The sequence below is a fragment of the Dendrobates tinctorius genome, unplaced genomic scaffold (assembly GCF_039654945.1).
Source record: "Dendrobates tinctorius isolate UK_male_01 unplaced genomic scaffold, ASM3965494v1 ptg000241l, whole genome shotgun sequence".
Taxonomy (NCBI): Eukaryota; Metazoa; Chordata; class Amphibia; order Anura; family Dendrobatidae; genus Dendrobates; species Dendrobates tinctorius.
Window position 1 is genome coordinate 6,036,938 of NW_027361908.1, and position 19,329 is coordinate 6,056,266.

At 46.4% G+C, this 19,329-nt stretch overlaps 1 protein-coding gene across 5 annotated transcripts in view; it reads left to right on the forward strand.

Annotated features, from left to right (window-relative positions):
- The window catches only part of CFAP54 (cilia and flagella associated protein 54), a 703,284-nt gene that overhangs the window by 526,030 nt on the left and 157,925 nt on the right, over positions 1-19,329 (forward strand). For all 5 annotated transcript variants that reach the window (XM_073556932.1, XM_073556934.1, XM_073556933.1 and 2 more), the window contains exons 53-55: positions 1,312-1,399; positions 15,068-15,209; positions 16,822-16,979. In XM_073556932.1, the coding sequence (XP_073413033.1) occupies positions 1,312-1,399; positions 15,068-15,209; positions 16,822-16,979 (388 nt within the window). The remainder of the gene's footprint in view (positions 1-1,311; positions 1,400-15,067; positions 15,210-16,821; positions 16,980-19,329) is intronic.

Genomic DNA, 19,329 nt, shown 5'->3' on the forward strand with positions numbered 1-19,329 from the left:
TCTTTCTCTAGACGCTGACAAAATTGACCCTACTAACAGGCTGTTGATTATGCACCTTTTACTAGTTTCCATACACAATATCGCTTTCCTTTGGAAAAATCCAAAACCTCCACAAATTAACGATATTATAGACAAAATTAGCCTTCTTCATTCCTTTGAACTGAAATTTGCACATATGCATGATCAATTTGCCAAACATGCTAGGAAATGGTCTAGATGGCTGGAGCGGTTCTCTTAAGGTCTTCAACCAGAGTGCGCCTGCCTAGGCCCCTTTGGGGTTAGGTCTTTGGCTTGGAACAAATTTAATATATTATATGCTTAAATACTTACCTTTGTATTAGTTCATTGTATAATATGCTTCAGCATTAACATGTTACATTTTATGTATTCTTTACATTTGGACATTGTTGTCCTTTTTCTTTTCCTTCTTTTCCTTTTCATCTTTCCTTTCCTTCCCTCCCCTACACCTTTTTCCCCATTTATTAAAACCCCAATAAAACGTTTGGAAAGCAAAATGCCTGCGTTTTACCTGCGGATTTACTGTGGATTTCCTGCAGATTTAGTGCGGATTTCGCCTGCGTTTTTACACCTGCGGATTCCTTGAATGGATTAGGTGTAAAAACGCAGCGGAATCCGCACAAAGAATTGACATGCTGCGAAAAAATCTGGTCGGAAGCGCAGCAGTTTATTTTCCGCAGCATGTCAATTTGCACAGCGGTTTTTGTTTTCAATAGGATAACATTGTACTGTACACCGCATGGAAAACTGCTGCGGATCCGCAGGGCCAAATCCGCTGCGGATCCGCAGACGAAACCACAACGTGTGCACACACCCTAAAGTGTATGGTCACCAAATTTCTCAATACACACTGTATATTTTATTAAATAGCTCTATTAGACCTGATGAGGCTGGCGCTCGTACTTATCATGAAGCTGCTGTACTTACTAAATAATCATTTGGAAAGTTTTGCTTCATGTTATTAAAATGATCATCTAGCTAGCTTCATAAAATGCTCATTTTAGTAAGAGGATTACACAGCCAATGTAATATGGATTTTTTCAATGTAAGTACATCAGCCCTCATCAGGGTTAATAAATCGATATAACAAAGTTTACAGTTTAAGGCATAACATAATTAGTTCTGATAAAATAAAGTTTTGAAGTTTATTACAACACGATGGTTTGAAGCAACTCTGAAACATTGTACATTAGATAAATGACCCCATCAATGCATAAGTTTCTGCTAAGGTTATATTTTTACCGATTGTATTACACTGAAGTTGGTAATTTTTGCTCTCCTTACTAATTGCAGCATTGCTATGTCATTTTCTGCACTGAAGAGTCTGCAGGAAGCCAAACTGTTCGCAGCTAAAACGAAACGCGATAATAAAAATGGACAAGTAAGTGCTGACAGAAATGGCCCGTTATCACACATTTTCTTTTCTTAATTAAGACATCGTTTTTACACTCATACTTATATTCTTATACTTTATTAACCCTTACATTGCTTCCATACTAAGCCTCAGAGCCAAATGTGTAGGTGTATTGTATTTTCATTCATTCATATCTATTCATTCATATCTATTCATACTATGTATTTAAGATGTTTGTTGTATACCTGTATACCGTATGATACAACAGGTTATATTGTTGTTGCAGATGGCTATTGTGAGGGTTTGTGTATGTGACTGTACACAGAGCAGGCAAACATACGTACCAGAAACAAATAAACGGACAGAAGGATGGAGTAGCAAATATCACCCAGAAAATATTATATAATAAAATAGTCTTTATTAGCATATAATTAAAAACATTGCTTTGATAAACTCAATCAGTGGTCAGTAACGAGGGTATCAAAACAACGAAGGAAAAATGTATGTCACAATAATGTGGATTGTATAGCTTTAAATCATGATTATTATAACAAAAGTAATAAACATACAATTCAACAAATACATAATTTAATCTATTCCCAAATAGCAAAATCAATACATAATGTATTAGAAAAAGGTGTATATAACTAATATATGGTACAATATATATCCTTGATGATGGCAGGGTCGTAACGATCGCGGTCTCAGAAGGTGCAGCCACAGCCAGGTCCTTATGGCAGGGGGTCTGCAGAAGCCATATTTCAGCTGGATGTGCGTCCGACGATGGGGGACCTATATACCAGGATGGGTGACATACCGTATTTACCACGGTGGGGGATGTGCAGTTTTGCTCAAATGTTTACATACCCTGGCCAATTTTTTGCTTTCTTGGCTTTTTTTCAGAGCATATGAATGATAACATCAAAACTTTTTCTCCACTCATGGTAAGTGGTTGGGTGAAGTCATTCATTGTCAAGCTACTCTGTTTTCTTTTTTTTAAATCATAATGACTAACCAAAACATCCAAATGACCCTGATCAAAAGTTCACATACCCCATTTCTTAATACCGGGTACTTTCCTCTCTAACTTCAAAGACAGCTTTGAAGTCTTTTGTGATAGTTGTAGATGAGGTTCTTTATTTTCTCAGATGGTAAAGCTGCCCACTCTTCTTGGCATAGAGCCTCCAGTTCCAGTAAATTCCTGGGCTATCTAGCATGAACTGCGTGCTTGAGATTTCCCCAGAGTGGCTCAATGATATTGAGGTCAGGTGACTGAAATGGCCACTCCAGAACCTTCACTTTGTTCTGCTGTAGCCAATGACAGGTTGACTTGGCCTTTTGTTTTGGATAGTTGTCATGTTGGAATGTCCAAGTATGTCGCATGCGCAGCTTCCGGGCTGAATGCAAATTTGCTTCCAGTATTTGTTGATAAAGTGCTTCATCTTTCCTTCAACTTTGACCAAGTTTCCTGTGCCTTTGTAGTTCATATATCCCCAAAACATCAGCGATACACCTCCATGCTTTACAGTAGGAATGGTGTTCCTTTCATCATATGTAACGTTTATGGTTGTGTCTCTGTGCTGTTTTGCATATTATAGGCAAGATACTTTGTGGCATTTGCACAGTAATGGCTTTCTTCTGGCGACTCAACCTTGCAGCCCATTTTTCTTCAAGTGTCTTCTTATTGTGCATCTTGAAACAGCCACACCGCTAGTTTTCAGAGAGTACAGTATTTCAGCTGATGTTATTTGTGGGTTCTTCTTTGCATCCCAAACAATTTTCCTGGCAGTTGTGGATGAAAGTTTTGTAGGTCTACCTGACTGTGGTTTTGTTTTTACAGAGCCCCTGATTTTCCATTTGTTAATCACTGTTTGAACACTGCTGACTGGCATTATCAATTCCTTGGGGTTTTTTTGTATCCCTTTCCTGTTTTATACAGTTCAACTACCTTTTTCACATAGATCCAATGACAATTATTTAGATTTCCCCATGACTTACAATCCAGAAACATCAGTTGCTGGATGAAAGATGCAAGCGTCTGTCTGGATCCCAGAAACTCACTCAGCTTTTAAGCACACACTGATTACAAACAAACAGGTCACAGGTGAGGATGTTACCTTTAGTAGCCAGTCAAACACATTTGTGTCAACTTCTGTGCATGTTATCAGGCCAAAATCACCAGGGTGTTTAAACTTTTGATCAGGGTCATTGGGTTGTTTTGGGTTGTCATGGGTTGTCATTATGATTTAAAAAGAGAAAACACAGTAGTTTGACAATAAATGGCTTCACCCACCCACTAACCATAAGTGGAGAAAAAGTTTTGGTGTTTTTATTCATATTCTCTGAAAAAAGGCCAAGAAAGCAAAAATTCTGCCGGGGTATGTAAACTTTTTAGCACAACTGTATATACTAGGATGGGTGACATATCTTTCAGGATGGGGTGCATAATTAGCAGGAAGGGGGACATACACGAGGATGGGGTACATCTTCAGTATACCAGGATGGACCGATGATGGGGAACATGTATACCAGGATGGAGGACATACAGTATATACCAGGATGGGGAATATATATACCAGAATGGAGGACATACACTGCTCAAAAAATAAAGGGAACACTTAAACAACAGAATATAACTCCAAGTAAATCAAACTTCTGTGAAATCAAACTGTCCACTTAGGAAGCAACACTGATTGACAATCAATTTCACATACTGTTATGCAAATGGAGTAGACAACAGATGGAAATGATTGGAAATTATCAAGACACTCTCAATAAATGAGTGGTTCTGCAGTGCTTTCTGGCTGATGTTTTGGTCACTTTTGAATGTTGGTTGTGCTTTCACACTCATGGTAGCATGTGACGGACTCTAGAACCCACACAAGTGGCTTAGGTAGTGCAGCACATCCAGGATGGCACATCAATGTGAGCTGTGGTAAGAAGGTTTGCTGTGTCTGTTAGCATAATTTCCAGAGGCTGGAGGTGCTACCAGGAGACAGGCCACTACACCAGGAGACATGGAGGGGGCCATAGGAGGGCAACAACCCAGCAACACCTAAACCTTTGAGCAAGGAGGAACATTAGAAGCTCTGCCAGAGCCCTGCAAAATGACCTCCAGCAGGCCACAAATGTGCATGTGTCTGCACAAATGATTAGAAACCGACTCCATGACGACGGTCTGAGGGCCCAATGTCCACAGATGGGGGTTGTGCTCACAGCCCAACACCGTGCAGGACGCTTGGCATTTGCCACAGAACACCAGGATTGGCAAATTCGCCACTGGCGCCCTGGGCTCTTCACAGATGAAAGCAGGTTCACACTGAGCACATGTGACAGATGTGACAGTGTCTGGAGACGCCCTGGAGAGTGATTTGCTGCCTGCAATATCCTTCAGCATTACCGGTTTGACAGTGGGTCGGTAATGGTGTGGGGTGGCATTTCTTTGGAGGGCCGCACAGCCCTCCATGTGCTCACCAGAGGTAGTCTGACTGCCATTAGGTACCGAGATGAGATCCTCAGACCCCTCTTGAGACCATATGCTGGTGCAGTTGGCCCTGGGTTCCTCCTAATGCAGGACAATGCCAAACCTCATGTGCCTGGAGTGTGTCTGCAGTTCCTGCAAGATGAAGGCATTGAAGCTATGGAATGGCCCGCCCGTTCCTCAGACCTGAATCCGATTGAGCACATATGGGATATCATGTTTTGCTCCATCCACCAACCACAGACTGTCCAGGAATTGGCGGATGCTTTAGCCCAGGTCTGGGAGGAGATCCCTCAGGAGACCATCCACCACCTCATCATGAACATGCCCAGGCATTGTAGAAAGGTCATACAGGCATGTGGAGGCCACACATTACTGAGCATCTTTTTCTTGTCATGAGGCATTTCCACTGAAGTTGGATCAGCCTGTAATTTGATTTTCCACTTTGATTTTGAGTATCATTCCAAATCCAGACCTCCATGGGATATTAATTTTGATTTACATTGATTGTTATGTTTTATTGTTCTGGACACATTCCACTATGCAATGAATAAAAATTTGCAACTGGAATATTTCATTCAGAGATATCTAGGATGTGGTCTTTAGTGTTCCCTTTATTTTTTTGAGCAGTGTATATACCAGGATGGGAGACATGTATACCAGGAACGGACCCAGGATTGGGGACTTACTGTATATACCAGGATGGTACCCGGGATGTAGGACATACTGTATGTACCAGGATGGGGGACATTCATACAACTCGTCCCTCTAAAAACAACATGCCATAATATGTCTACGTGGATGGAAAAATAGAAAAATATGGGTAAAAGGTAAAAAAGTGAAAGTGCAAAAGCAAAAATTGTCTTTGGCAAGAGGGGATTAAAAGGAAATCAATTCTCCTTCTTGGATTGCTATCTCCAATAGGTGCCACTTCTCTATCCCTCTCTGAAGAGACTATTTGTGTAGGATTATAAATGTACTGCTAACAATTCCATGCCAGTTTTAGTAACATATCTGCATGAAACAGATATACTGTACTTATCAAAAGAAATTTATGTACCCAGAATAAGTTTTAATATTGCAGTATATACATTATGACACCCATGCAGTACAATATTCCTTAACTAGTAGTGCTACAGCTCACAATAACCATATATTATTCCTTCTCAAAGATGAAGGATTCCTATTATTATATGTCTTTATACATAATTGTTAATGCTTGTTTATAGACTGTATGTCTAACTTTATTCAGTTATGCATTGAGAACAAAGGCTTCCTACAGAAAAATACCATCTTGACATTCAACAGAATGCATTGACTTTACAAGAATTCAGTACAACATTCTGTACTCCACTTACCTTGTATTTTGTGGATTACTTTGTAGATTAGTCAGAAGAGGTGCACTTATTTGCCTGAATATTGAATGCCAATCCAGTGGTTTAGTTGTTATGCTTTCCTATCATATAAAATGACTTGAATGTATTGCGCTTACAGTACATGTCAATAGCTTGGAGGATTCCCATTCAAAATAAAACATAGCCTTTAATAATCCATTAAAATCTAAGACATCACATAAACAACACATAAACAAACATAATAGTGCTCGTGCGTGTCAGTGCTCATTTAAAAAATGGTTCGGTCTCACCATTAATCATGGACATAAGCGCCCCGGCGTATTTTTCAGAGGTCCCCTGCCGGGTATTCGGGTCCATATAGCAGCACAAGACAGTGTATGAAAAAGGAGGTTAATAGGTTTTCAGGTATGCAGCCTTCCCTATCCTCCCTGTCGTGCCCAGGTATTACTCCTGCCCATACAAGTACAGGCCCCAAATGGACCCTATAGTGTAACCCCCAGTCCTCAGAAGGGGTATTAGCTCCCTACGCGTTTCCTCTCCAATAACGGGGATTCATCAGGGGAGTTATATAATTAGATATAAGGGGGTTTGAATATATTTGTCCATAAAGAAGGGGCCCCACAATGGCTGGGTGCCTCAACCAGCAGAGTGACTGTCCATCTCACTGCCAAAAAGTAAGTCCCATGGACAGATGGTGTAGTTTCCTTAAATAGACCATCTGTCATGTCGGACGCTATTCACACCACAGCGTCCGGCAGGCAGAGGTAGTTCCACCTCCGTCCACTATAGCTTCAGTGGCGCCGGCTTGATTTTCTCAGGCTATCGGGGGTTAATCTAGCTGTAGATCAGGTTGGATGTTTGGTCACGCCCACGGTCTTTAAATAGTCGTGCTGGCCTTTGGGCGTCGCCGATTATAGCTTGTGTTACATACCAAGTGGTTCCGGTCTGGAGTGGAGGTGTTGGAGAGAGAGAGATTCGTATCTGGTGGCGTATGATCCGTTGTTACCTTTTCACCTTCCCATATTTGTGTTTTGTTGTGACCTGTTCACATTACTGTATAGTCCTGTGTGTATGCGGCGCGGTGCAGTTTAAGTTCACCCTGTCTGTCATTATTGTGTGGGGCTTTGGTGGTTTGTCTCCTCACGGGGTGGAGGGTGGAGGGTTAAGCTTAGGGCTGAGCAGGAGATAAGGAAAGGTTGGAGGCTCAGGCATTTGCACCATCAGCAAAAACCCTGGGTTGAGGGTCAGACAGGGTTTCCCCTAGTTAAAGGGACACCACAGGGGCCCTGGGTATTTCAGCCTTAGTTGACCTAAGCCCCGCGTGACATTATAATCGGCCTACATTTTTCTGGAGTCCATGGATCCCATGGATTCCATAACCCGCCAGTTGGTGGCGCTGTCCTTACAGGTCTCCGAGTTGAAAGGGGCAGTTCAGCAGCAGGGCCTGGTAGTAGCGAAGGTGCAAACGGCATCTGCAGGTATCGGTGCAGAGCCGAAGATCCCGCTGCCAGAACGATTCTCAGGGGAACGCAGCAAATTTGTCATATTTCGGGAGGCCTGCAAGTTATACTTCCGCATGCGCCCAGTCTCCTCAGGTAATGAGGCTCAGCGGGTGGGTCTGGTGTTATCATTACTGAGTGGTGACCCCCAAGCATGGGCATTTTCCTTACCAGCTGACTCTGCTACATTTCATTCTGTCGATAATGTTTTTTCTGCACTCGGGCTCCTTTATGATGATCCTGACAGATTGGCTCTAGCGGAATCTAAAATCCGCGCCCTCCGCCAGGGGGAGCGCTTGGCGGAGGACTATTGTTCAAAATCTCGCCGTTGGGCAGTAGACACACAGTGGAACGACCCAGCGCTGCGGAGCCAGTTTATTCATGGGGTATCAGGGAACGTTAAACAGGCCCTCCTGATGTACGAGACTCCTGCATCGTTGGAGTCTGCCATGAGTTTGGTTATACGTATTGATCGCCGTTTGCGTCAGGGGGCACAGGAGACGCTACCCCTGGGGGAAAGCAGAGGTGCAAGTGTGGTTGCTGCAGGTGAGCCCACTGAACCTATGCAAATTGCGGGGGTGTCACAGGTTAAGCGTCGTGTTCCTGGGTTCAGGAAGCCCGGAGCATGTTTTTACTGTGGTAAAAGAAATCATTATGTTAACGTTCGTCCTGTGCTACCGAAGGTCACACCGGCGGAAAACTGTTAAGCTCAGAGGGTATGGAGGAGGCCCATCTGAGCGTATGCATATCCTCCATGATGGTATCTCAATGTATGCTCCCTGCCAAGGTTATTATCGCGGGCAGAGAGCTACCAATATCAGTGTTTGTGGATAGAGGTTCCGCCACCAATCTCATAGATGAGGAGTTTGCACGCACTGCCGGGTTTAAGATCGAAAAACTCCCTCATCCCATTCAGGTGGTTACCATTAATGCCGCTCCACTCCCACAAGGGGAGATTATGGAGTTTGTGGCTGAGGTGAAACTCCACATTGAGGTCCTACATTCTGAGTGTGTTACATGTAGGGTTCTCCGTAATCTCCCAGCACAAATGGTCCTGGGTTTTCCATGGTTGTCCAGGCACAACCCGGTGATTGATTGGAAAACTCAGGACATAATCCAATGGAGTGGTTTCTGCCAGAACAATTGCTTGGCCACATGTGTGTCCGCCGTGACGCCCAGCCTTCCGGAGGCTTTGCAGGATTTCGCGGATGTATTCTCTGAGAGGGGTTGCTCAGAACTGCCGCCACATCGAGCCTATGACTGTGTGATTAGGTTAAAACCCGGTGCCAAATTACCTAAGGCCAGGATGTTTAATATTTCTGGTCCAGAGAGACAAGCTCTGAAAGACTACATCGCAGAGAGTCTGAGCAAAGGACACATCCGGCCTTCGTCCTCGCCTGTAGCAGCGGGGTTTTTCTTCATTAAGAAGAAAGATGGGGGGTTACACCCGTGTCTGGATTTCCGGGAGTTAAACCAGATTACGATCCGTGATCCCTACCCGATGCCTTTGATCCCTGATTTGTTCAACCAGGTGGCGGGGGCGAAGTGGTTTTCCAAGCTTGACCTCAGGGGGCGTATAACCTCATAAGGGTCCGTCAGGGGATGAGTGGAAGACGGCGTTTAACACTCCTGAGGGTCATTTTGAGAGCCTGGTTATGCCATTTGGGTTGACAACCGCGCCTGCTGTTTTCCAACATTTTATTAATGATGTATTTGCTCATGTCCTGGGGAAATTTGTGATTGTATACCTGGATGATATCCTCATTTATTCGAGCGACCGGGACACTCATTTAGAGCATGTCAGGCAGGTGTTACAGTTGCTCCGGGAGAATAAGCTCTATGCTAAGCTGGAAAAATGCTTATTTTTTGTTCAGGAGTTGCCTTTTTTGGGATATATTGTGTCCGCTGCAGGGTTTAAAATGGATACCGCGAAGGTGCAAGCGGTGCTGCAATGGGAAAGGCCTGATAATCTGAAAGCGCTCCACCGGTTCCTTGGGTTTGCTAATTATTATAGGAAATTTATAAAACACTTTTCTACTATAGCCAAACCGCTCACGGACATGACAAAAAAAGGTACCGATCTGGCTAGCTGGTCTGAGGTGGCGATACGTGCATTTGAGCGTCTGAAGAACAGTTTTGCTTCAGCCCCCATTCTGGTGCAACCGGACGTGTCTAAACCTTTTGTGATGGAGGTTGATGCGTCTGAGGTGGGAGTGGGGGCAGTACTGTCACAAGGCTCGTCCTTGAGCGATATGCATCCATGCGCCTACTTCTCCAAGAAGCTGTCGCCGGCCGAACGGAATTATGATATCGGCAACAGGGAGTTGTTGGCCATCAAATTGGCTTTTGAGGAATGGCGACACTTCTTGGAGGGGGCGGCTCACCAGGTCACAGTCATCACCGACCATAAGAACCTGCTCTATCTGGAGTCGGCCAAGCGTCTGTCTCCTAGGCAGGCTCGCTGGGCATTGTTTTTACACGTTTCAATTTTCTGGTGACTTACCGTCCCGGGGCTAAAAACACCAAGGCGGATGCCTTGTCTAGGTGTTTTCCGGGGGGAGAACCTCGGGAAGAGCCAGTACCCATCCTCCAGGAAGGTGCAGTGGTCTCGGCTCTCACGACTGAGGTAGAGGCGGAGATTGCCAAGGCCCAAGAGGAGGTACCGCCAGGACTTCCCGCCAACAAATCATTTGTACCCCTTCATCTTCATCTTAAGGTGTTGAGGGAACACCACGACTCAGTACTGGCTGGTCATCCAGGGGTTAAGGGCACCTTAGAGCTGGTATTGCGTCGTTTCTGGTGGCCCAAAATCCGGCAGGACGTGGTCCCGTACGTGGCAGCTTGCATCACGTGCGCTAGGGCCAAGTCGCCCCGAGCCTGTTCTGCTGGCACGCTACAGCCTCTGGGGGTACCTAATAGGCCATGGACAGAAATCTCCATGGATTTTATCACTGACTTGCCAGCCTCGGCGGGGAACACGGTCATCCTGGTGGTGGTTGACCGATTTTCAAAGATGGCGCATTTTGTGTCGTTGCCTTCCTTGCCCAATGCTAAGACGTTGGCTCAGGTGTTTGTGCAGGAGGTGGTCAGACTCCACGGAGTTCCGTCGGACATAGTATCTGATAGGGGAACTCAATTTGTGGCGAGGTTTTGGAAAGCTTTTTGCTCACATTTGGGGATCAAGTTGTCACATTCATCAGCATTTCATCCACAGTCAAATGGTCAAACTGAGCGCATGAACCAAAATCTGGAGCAGTATTTACGATGCTTTGTGTCCGACAACCAAGAGGAGAGGTCTACTTTCCTTCCTCTGGCCGAGTTCACCGCCAAGAGTCATCGGGAGAGTCTCCATTCTTTTGTGTTTACGGTCAACATCCTCAATTTTGTACCTTACGTCAGGGTGACTCGGGGGGCGTCCCGGAGGAGGACCAGCTAGGAGCTCAAATATCATCGGTCTGGAGGAGGGTGAAACAGCGATTGTTGAGCATGAGTGCGAGGTACAAACGGGTGGCTGACAGTAGACGCGTGCCAGGTCTGGACCTGTGTGTTGGTGAATGGGTGTGGTTAGCGACTAAAAACATAAAACTCAAAATTCCATCTTTAAAATGGGACCAAGGTTTATTGGGCCTTTTAAGATTGCTGCCATCATTAACCCAGTTGCTTATCGGTTGGAACTTCCTGCGGTATACAAGATACACAACGTGTTTCACAGGGCTTTATTGAAAAAGGTGGTAGGCTCTGTGGACCCGACGCCGATGCCACCTCCGGTCATGGTGGATGGCGATTTAGAGTTTGAGGTCTCCAAGGTAGTGGACTCTCGAGTAGTGCGCCGTACTCTTCAGTATTTAGTACACTGGCGGGGGTATGGTCCGGAGGAGAGGTCTTGGGTACCAGCCTCTGACATACATGCGGATCGGCTGGTCAGTTCTTTTCACCGTCGTCGTCCGGACAAGCCGGGTCCTATGAGTCTTGAGGGCCCTGGGGTCCCTCGTAGAAGACGGGGTACTGTCATGTCGGACGCTATTCACACCACAGCGTCCGGCAGGCAGAGGTAGTTCAACCTCCGTCCACTATAGCCTCAGTGGCGCCGGCTTGATTTTCTCAGGCTATCGGGGGTTAATCTAGCTGGAGATCAGGTTGGATGTTTGGTCACGCCCACGGTCTTTAAATAGTCGTGCTGGCCTATGGGCGTCGCCGATTATAGCTTGTGTTACATACCAAGTGGTTCTGGTCTGGAGTGGAGGTGTTGGAGAGAGAGAGAGATTCGTATCTGGTGGCGTATGATCCGTTGTTACCTTTTCACCTTCCCATATTTGTGTTTTGTTGTGCCCTGTTCACATTACTGTATAGTCCTGTGTGTATGCGGCGCGGTGCAGTTTAAGTTCTCCCTGTCTGTCATTATTGTGTGGGGCTTTGGTGGTTTGTCTCCTCACTGGGTGGAAGGTGGAGGGTTAAGCTTAGGGCTGAGCAGGAGATAAGGAAAGGTTGGAGGCTCAGGCATTTGCACCATCAGCAAAAACCCTGGGTTGAGGGTCAGACAGGGTTTCCCCTAGTTAAAGGGACACCACAGGGGCCCTGGGTATTTCAGCCTTAGTTGACCTAAGCCCCGCGTGACACCATCCCACACACAAGTCCCACCTCCGGCAACTGACCTTATCTAAAATAGTCAAGTCAATGGCCGGTAGGGAACAGGTATATGTAAGAAGCCTATTCATAGGTAAAATAGTAAAAGGTCAGTAAACCCGCCCCTATATTCTCTTATATTTATTAAAAATCTGCCCAAACTCAAAAAATAAAATCAGCACAGCAATCACTTATCGATTCCAAACATAAATTGCCATGCCTCGATATATTTCTCAGAATAGAAGACAGTTGCATGCCATCATTATAGATTAATCATGGTATGCGGATAGAGTGTCCCTCACAATGGGGTACTTGTGTCAGATTTCCTCTGGCCTATATGCCCCTGGTATCGCAGTGTTCACACAGTAAGGTCTCAGGTTGAAAGTAATCGCGGCTACCGCAATATAACATTCTCTATGAAATGAGCGCCGTTACATTCGAGGTAAATACGCATAGTGAGGTCACTCATCAGTGGTCACAGTTGATTCACTGCTGGTCATGCGAGATGACACCCTCGGGTGTGAACGCTGCTAAAATCGCAGCAAGTTCACACAATGAGATCTCCAACCGGAGGATGATCGCAAATACCACGATGCCTCATCTAGGTTACAATGGACATCTCTGTTTTGACCGCCCTGTGGGGCGGACCAAACAATTACAACGCCACAGCTTTGCCGCAGTTCAGAAGATATATAACTTACAATTATATCATATATCTTTTTTCTGCCCAGTGGAGCAGATCAGGCCACAAGTCCCTGGCTTCTATTGCGGCCTACTACAGCGCTAGGCCACGCCACCCGCAGGCCGCTCAATCACACGCGCTGCAGCTCTGCTCTAGCTCCGCCCATTCTGGCAAGCTCCGCCCACTCCAGCCGCCACACTAGGTAACGCCCCTGCAGGCCGCCCAATCACATGCGCTGCAGCTCCTCTCTAGCTCCACCCACTCTGCCAGGCTCCGCCCACTCTGGCCGAACTAACAATCTGCGCACCTCTCTCTCCTGGTCCTGGCGTCACCACGTGTGCTGCATGGAGAGCAGGGATGTGGAGGAAGGAAGACAGCGGGGGCTATAGAGGGAGCAAGCGGGAGAGCGGGGCTGTGGATGGAGAAATCGGGAGAACAGGGCTGTGAAGGAAGAGAACGGGGCTGTGGACGGGGAGAGCAGGGCTGTGAAGGAAGAGAACGGGGCTGTGGACGGGGAGAGCAGGGCTGTGAAGGAAGAGAACGGGGCTGTGAACGGGGAGAGCAGGGCAGTGAAGGAAGAGATCCGGGCTGTGGACGGGGAGAGCAGGGCTGTGAAGGAAGAGAATGGGCCTGTGGACGGGGAGAGCAGGGCTGTGAAGGAAGAGAATGGGGCTGTGGATGGGGAGAGAAGGGCTGTGAAGGAAGAGAAATGGGGCTGCGGAGGGAGAGAGTGGGAGAGCAGGGCTGTGGACGAAGAGACCGGGGCTGTGGAGGGAGAGAGCGGGGCTGTGGACGAAGAGACCCGGGCTGTGGAGGGAGAGAGCGGGACAGCAGGGCTGTGGAAGAAGAGAGCGGGGCTGTGGAGGGACACCATACACAGATGTAGAGCGCGGCTGCGGAGGGATAGAACGGGACGGCTGGTGGAGAGCGGAGCTGTGGAAGGAGAGAGCGTGATGACGGGTGGAGAGTGGGGTGGTTAAGGAAGACACAGTTAAGTACTATGCCCGGACAACGCCGGGCTCTTCAGCTAGTTTGAAATAAAAACAGAGACTTGTTTATTTGAAAGAAACATTCCTCACCATCTTTCTCGTATTTATTACTGTAAAATTAATAATAATACAACACCATATTCCTCACCTGTTTAACGATAGGGTAATCCATATGTCCCACGATGTGCTCGAACTCTGCTACATTTGGGTTTCATGGCTGATCAGTGGCATAATGTTACTTCTCAGCCGTGAATCCATGAGACACTGAGCTGACCTTGGGAACTCAGCTGTAGCGCCGAGTTGTGATGACATTATGGGCCTGATTAATTAAGACCAGTGTTGTTCACACCACTTTTGATGAGGTCAGTGTCTGGAGTCAGTGTCTGATTCATGAAGAGGTGCCTCTGTGCTTCCTCAGAAATCCCACTTCAGTCAGATACTGAACTAAGATTTCTGATGTATGGTCTGCCACAGCTCATCATGAATTACACGGGCTGTGGCGTCATGCACCCATCCCACTCCAGCTCTGCCCAATTTGGCCAGGCTGGAAGATATTGGCAGGAAGACGCCAAAAAGCACAAAATTTAGACGCAATTCTGAGTTGCGCCTAGTTTTTGCAGCTTTTCAAAGTTTTTGTGCCAGAATTCAGACTTTAGGAGCCAGAGGAGGATGGAGAAAGATGGGAAAACAAGTACAGTAGCTGGAAATTTTGCTGAATTAGTTTGCCACACCCTGTGCCTCCCCAGTTCCACACATTTTGGAGTAGTTTTCTGAAACTAGCATGAAAATGCCAAAAGTCATTACATTTTTACACAGCTCCACATTGTGCCAAAATGATGCAACATTTCAAAGTCTTTTAAGCTAGTATTTTGGTGTAAACACTGATGATTTGGGACCTAAAAGTATGATTTTGATTAGGCTTATGTCCCCTATAAGGAGAGGTGCTTGGTTTAAAACAGTGATTTTGTACTGACAGAGTATCTTTAACCATGTAAGCCTACTTTACGTTCTGCTTTTGAGTTTGACTGTTTATTGCTGTCATTTAAGAATTTTGCTTCACTTTAAGATCAGAGAAAAAATTGAAGAAACTTTCATGAATCCAGCTGAATCTGAAGCCAGAGAGCGTCTGAATATAAACACATGGTTAAGATGTCGACTGGCATTTGTCGCTGATCTTACAAGGCAGATACACGGAATAGCACTTCATGGTATGGACATTTATTTCTATCCTAACAGAACTTTAGGTATTATATAAAAGAGCATATGAAAATAAAAATGGCTGCTTGGTGCATTTGATTCCCTAGTTTTCCTCTTACCCATTTATCATGTGCTATTGGAGGCACAGACATTGCGTTCCTTCCCACAATGAATGTGCCGGGTAGTGCGGTAAGACTAAGGAGACTATGTACAAGTGTAGTGCAGCAGGTGCCATTGCTGTCTGACATAGCCCCATCCCTGAGCGAGTGAATAGAACAACGGTAAGGCTGGGAGTCGCACCAGTGTATAAAATATTGGTCCCAATCTCATCCAGGAAAGTGAGACGAATTTTTTCTCATTTGTCAATCTGTTTTTTTTTACTTAGCAGCTATTAATATTTTAAAGTTTCCCATCTTAAAGAATTGAATCTATTTGTTAAAATTAGATGCCATGCATCCAAATTTTTTCTTGCACCCATCCAATTTACGCTTCCACTCACAGAATGCTGCAATTTTTTTTTAAGGCCTTGTTCCCACCTTCAGTATTTGGTCAGTATTTTACATCAGTATTTATAAGCCAAAACCAGGAGTGGGTGATAATCCAGAAGTGGTGACGTGTTTCTATTATACTTTCCCTGATTGTTCCTCTCCTGATTTTGGCTTAGGCTGCTTTCACACATCCGGCTTTTTGAATCCGGCACGATGTGGCGAAATTTGGAACAACCGGATCCGATACCGGATCCGGTTTTGTCCCATAGAGTTGTATTGTCGCCGCACCGTGCCGGATGGGTATGCGGCGCATCCGTTTTTTGCCAGATACAGCAAAAAGTAGCCGTCCGGCGTCTGCAAAAAACGTTCGCTGCAACGTTTTTTGACAGCGCCGGACCGGTTTTTCTCAGAGCGCATGCACGGAGACTCTGAGTCTCATGCTGCTCTTTTAAATGTGGGCGCCACCGTATCCGCCACACAGGCATCCGGTGTCTCCGGCACATCCCGGATCCGCCCCTACGGCTTTTCGCCACACGGCGCCGGAGACACAAAGCCGGATGTGTGAAAGAAGCCTTACAGATACTGAGGTAAAATGCTGACCAAATACTGAAGGTGTGAACGTGGTCTCAGCTGTCGAACGCCGATGAAAAAAAAACGCAGATCTGCACTGAATGCACAACATTGAATGACATACCGCCCCTTTTTTGCAGTCGTCCGATATATACCCTCTTGTGAGAGAACCTTAAAATAGAGGATTATATTTATTAAATTGTATCAATCCAGTTTACACAAAACGTAAATTAGTATAAAGGATTCAATTGGTATCAATGTGAGGGTAAGCTGAGGAACGGAAGAAGAAAGCTTGTAATGTATGGAAGCAATTAACTAATTATAAGGCTACTTACTCCATATTAATGTCTGTTCACATCTCCATTGGAGTTCTTCCATTCCTTCTGACATTGGTGACTTCCTTGGCTGTGCCTTGTGATCCGCTCCTTGTGGTACTCCGTCCCCGTTGTCTGACAGTTCTCTAGCATTCGTTCCTCATAGGTCAGTGTGCATGTGCATAAACAGATGTGCTGTTAGAATGCGGTTGCCGCTGTGGTAAGATAATGTGTTATACATCGCTTTCTAGATCAGGATGTGCCGGACAGTTCAGCCCTAATAACTGAAGGCATTGCAGAGGCAGAAGCTCTCAATGATTTCGAGACCCAGGCGCGGTTTATGCTGCAAGCTGCTTTCCTGGATATTCAAGAAGGACATCCCAGGAAAGGCGTTCAGCTCATGCTGAAGGTACATCACATATATTACTCTGTAAATTTGCTTGTTATACGTATTGTTTTTCAGAAGAAGAATAGCAATGCTGTTTTTTTATATTGTATTTTATGGGATTTTCTTTACAGTTCACAGCTATTTTAAAGGTAATCTGTTATAGAAGCATGCTGTAGGGGCATAGACCCTGATTCCAGTGATGTGTTTTGATAAAATCCCAGTTTTTTCCATCATACATGATGGCACCACGAGAGAGGGGATCTGCCCTTCAAGGACAGGAAACCTTCAAGATAAAAGAGGCGGCTCCTCTCTCTGCATCAGTTGGTTTCCTGTCCTCCATGGGGAACCCTCAAGATGAAGACTCTTGAAGAAAGAAGAGGATGCCTGGACCTGGGTCGGATGGTTATTGGCAGGTATGGGTCTGCTACATCCGTCACCAGGTACCGGTAGTCGCCTCGGGGGCCATGTATTCCCATGCCGCCCCCTGAGCGAACGCATGGCCACAGCCTGTGAGGCAAACGCCCGGGTGAAAACAGAACCTCACGAAGGTCCTCGGAGGCCATATATTACTGTGCCCTCCCTGTCGACATCTGGTGGCCATGCAGCCCATGAGGCACCTCAGTGCCCGGGCAGAATTAAAACTCCTCGGAGGCCTCGGTTATGGGTACCCTCCCTGTTGAGCCCAGACGCCAGACCCCATTGGACGTGAGCCCTGGAAGGAAGTAAGATACCTGATTCAGTGGTAGCCAGGGTGACGTTGATGATCCTCCGGTGAGGCCGAGTCCTGTGGGACCGCAGGTATGAGGGGGGCAGCAGGTGTCATGGCATTGGTGGCATGGGAACGCCAGGAATGGAGCGGGAACGCGCACCGGAAATGACCTGGGCACACACCGGAAGTAGAATCCGGGGGCGCGCAGGCATCGCGTATACCCGGGGAACAGAGGTGCCGGCCCGGGAACCTGGAGGGAGCGTGCATCGGAAGTGCTTTGGCGTGCTCCAGAAGTAGAGGTCAGGGCGTGTGCAGAGCATAGAGGACACACGCCAGCAGCAGGTACCTCATGGCAGAATGTCGGCAGCGCGCAGCAGAAGTGGTTGCCGGGTGCGCGCGCACACGTGATCCTCAGCTGGGTGTGCGCAGAGAGCGCATACACCCGGGTAATAAACAGGGGGTGCGGACACTGGATAAAGCAGCGCGCACCGGATGTGGTTGCCGGGTGCGAGAATAAGCCAGCTGCAGTGCGCATGCTTGGGGATACATCCAGGAAGTGCAAGCAGCCGACAGGTGCAGGATCAGCCAGGTGATCAATCAGAAAAAAAAATAAAGGGGGAAAATGCTGTTATTTAAAGGCAGTCAGAAGTGCTGGCTGGCGTCACCGGGCCATTACTAGGTTGAATGTGACTGCTCTCGTCAGGAAGCAGCAGCTAAGCAGCTTGTGAGATGGAGAGCCTTTGACCAGAACACTTACAGCCGCACCAGGAGGTGCAAGAGAGGTGGTCTCGCTCAAATAAGAAGAGCCAGACGCGCCGTAGCAGCAGTGGAAGTTGCACAGGTAGCGTACGGGCGGATCGTCATGGTTCTAAAAAGGAGGGGTCCATAGTCTCATTGGGAGACAGCGAGAAGACCAGTCAGCCTCCAGATCCGGTACCCGTTATGTGAAGCGTCCGAGTGGTGAGTGAGCTTCGAGAAAGTCCAGCACGCTAATGTCTGTTCTCTTTCTCTCTCGCTTGTGTCCTCTCTCCCCTCTTTTTACATACATTGGTGGGGTGGAGTATAGGAGGTCCCTAAGAAGAGTAAATCAAAATCTAAGAATAAGGAATGTCCGTTATGCAAATGTCCCTTAGGAACATCCTGGAATAAGAGATTATGCCAGGACTGTATTGACAAGACAGTAGCGGAAGAGACACTCTCTTTTGCTGAAAACCTGAGATCCCTAATTCAGTCAGAGGTCTGTAAATAAGTGAGGGCTTTACAATCAATGGATACAGATAGCAAAGCAAGAGATAGGTCCAGCCCCTCATTGGTCTTTCAGGAGGACTCCACAGGATCAGAGGAGGACTCGGAAAGTAGTTCTGATGAGGAAGATGAATTCCCAGTGGAAGCTACAGATAAGCTTATAAAAGCAATCCGGTCTACCATGGGGCTGGTAGATGAGCGAGCAAAAAAGACGGCCCAGGAACTCATGTTTGGCGGTTTGCAAAAGAAAAAACGTAGAGCCTTCCCTATTAATGAACAGCTGCAAGGACTCCTAAAAAGGGAATGGGAAAAACCAGATAGTCAATTCCCTGAAAAGGAGATACCCCTTTGATGAAGAGGCATCCTCATCCTGGGATAGGGCTCCAAAGATTGACGTAGCGATCTCAAAGTCGCCAG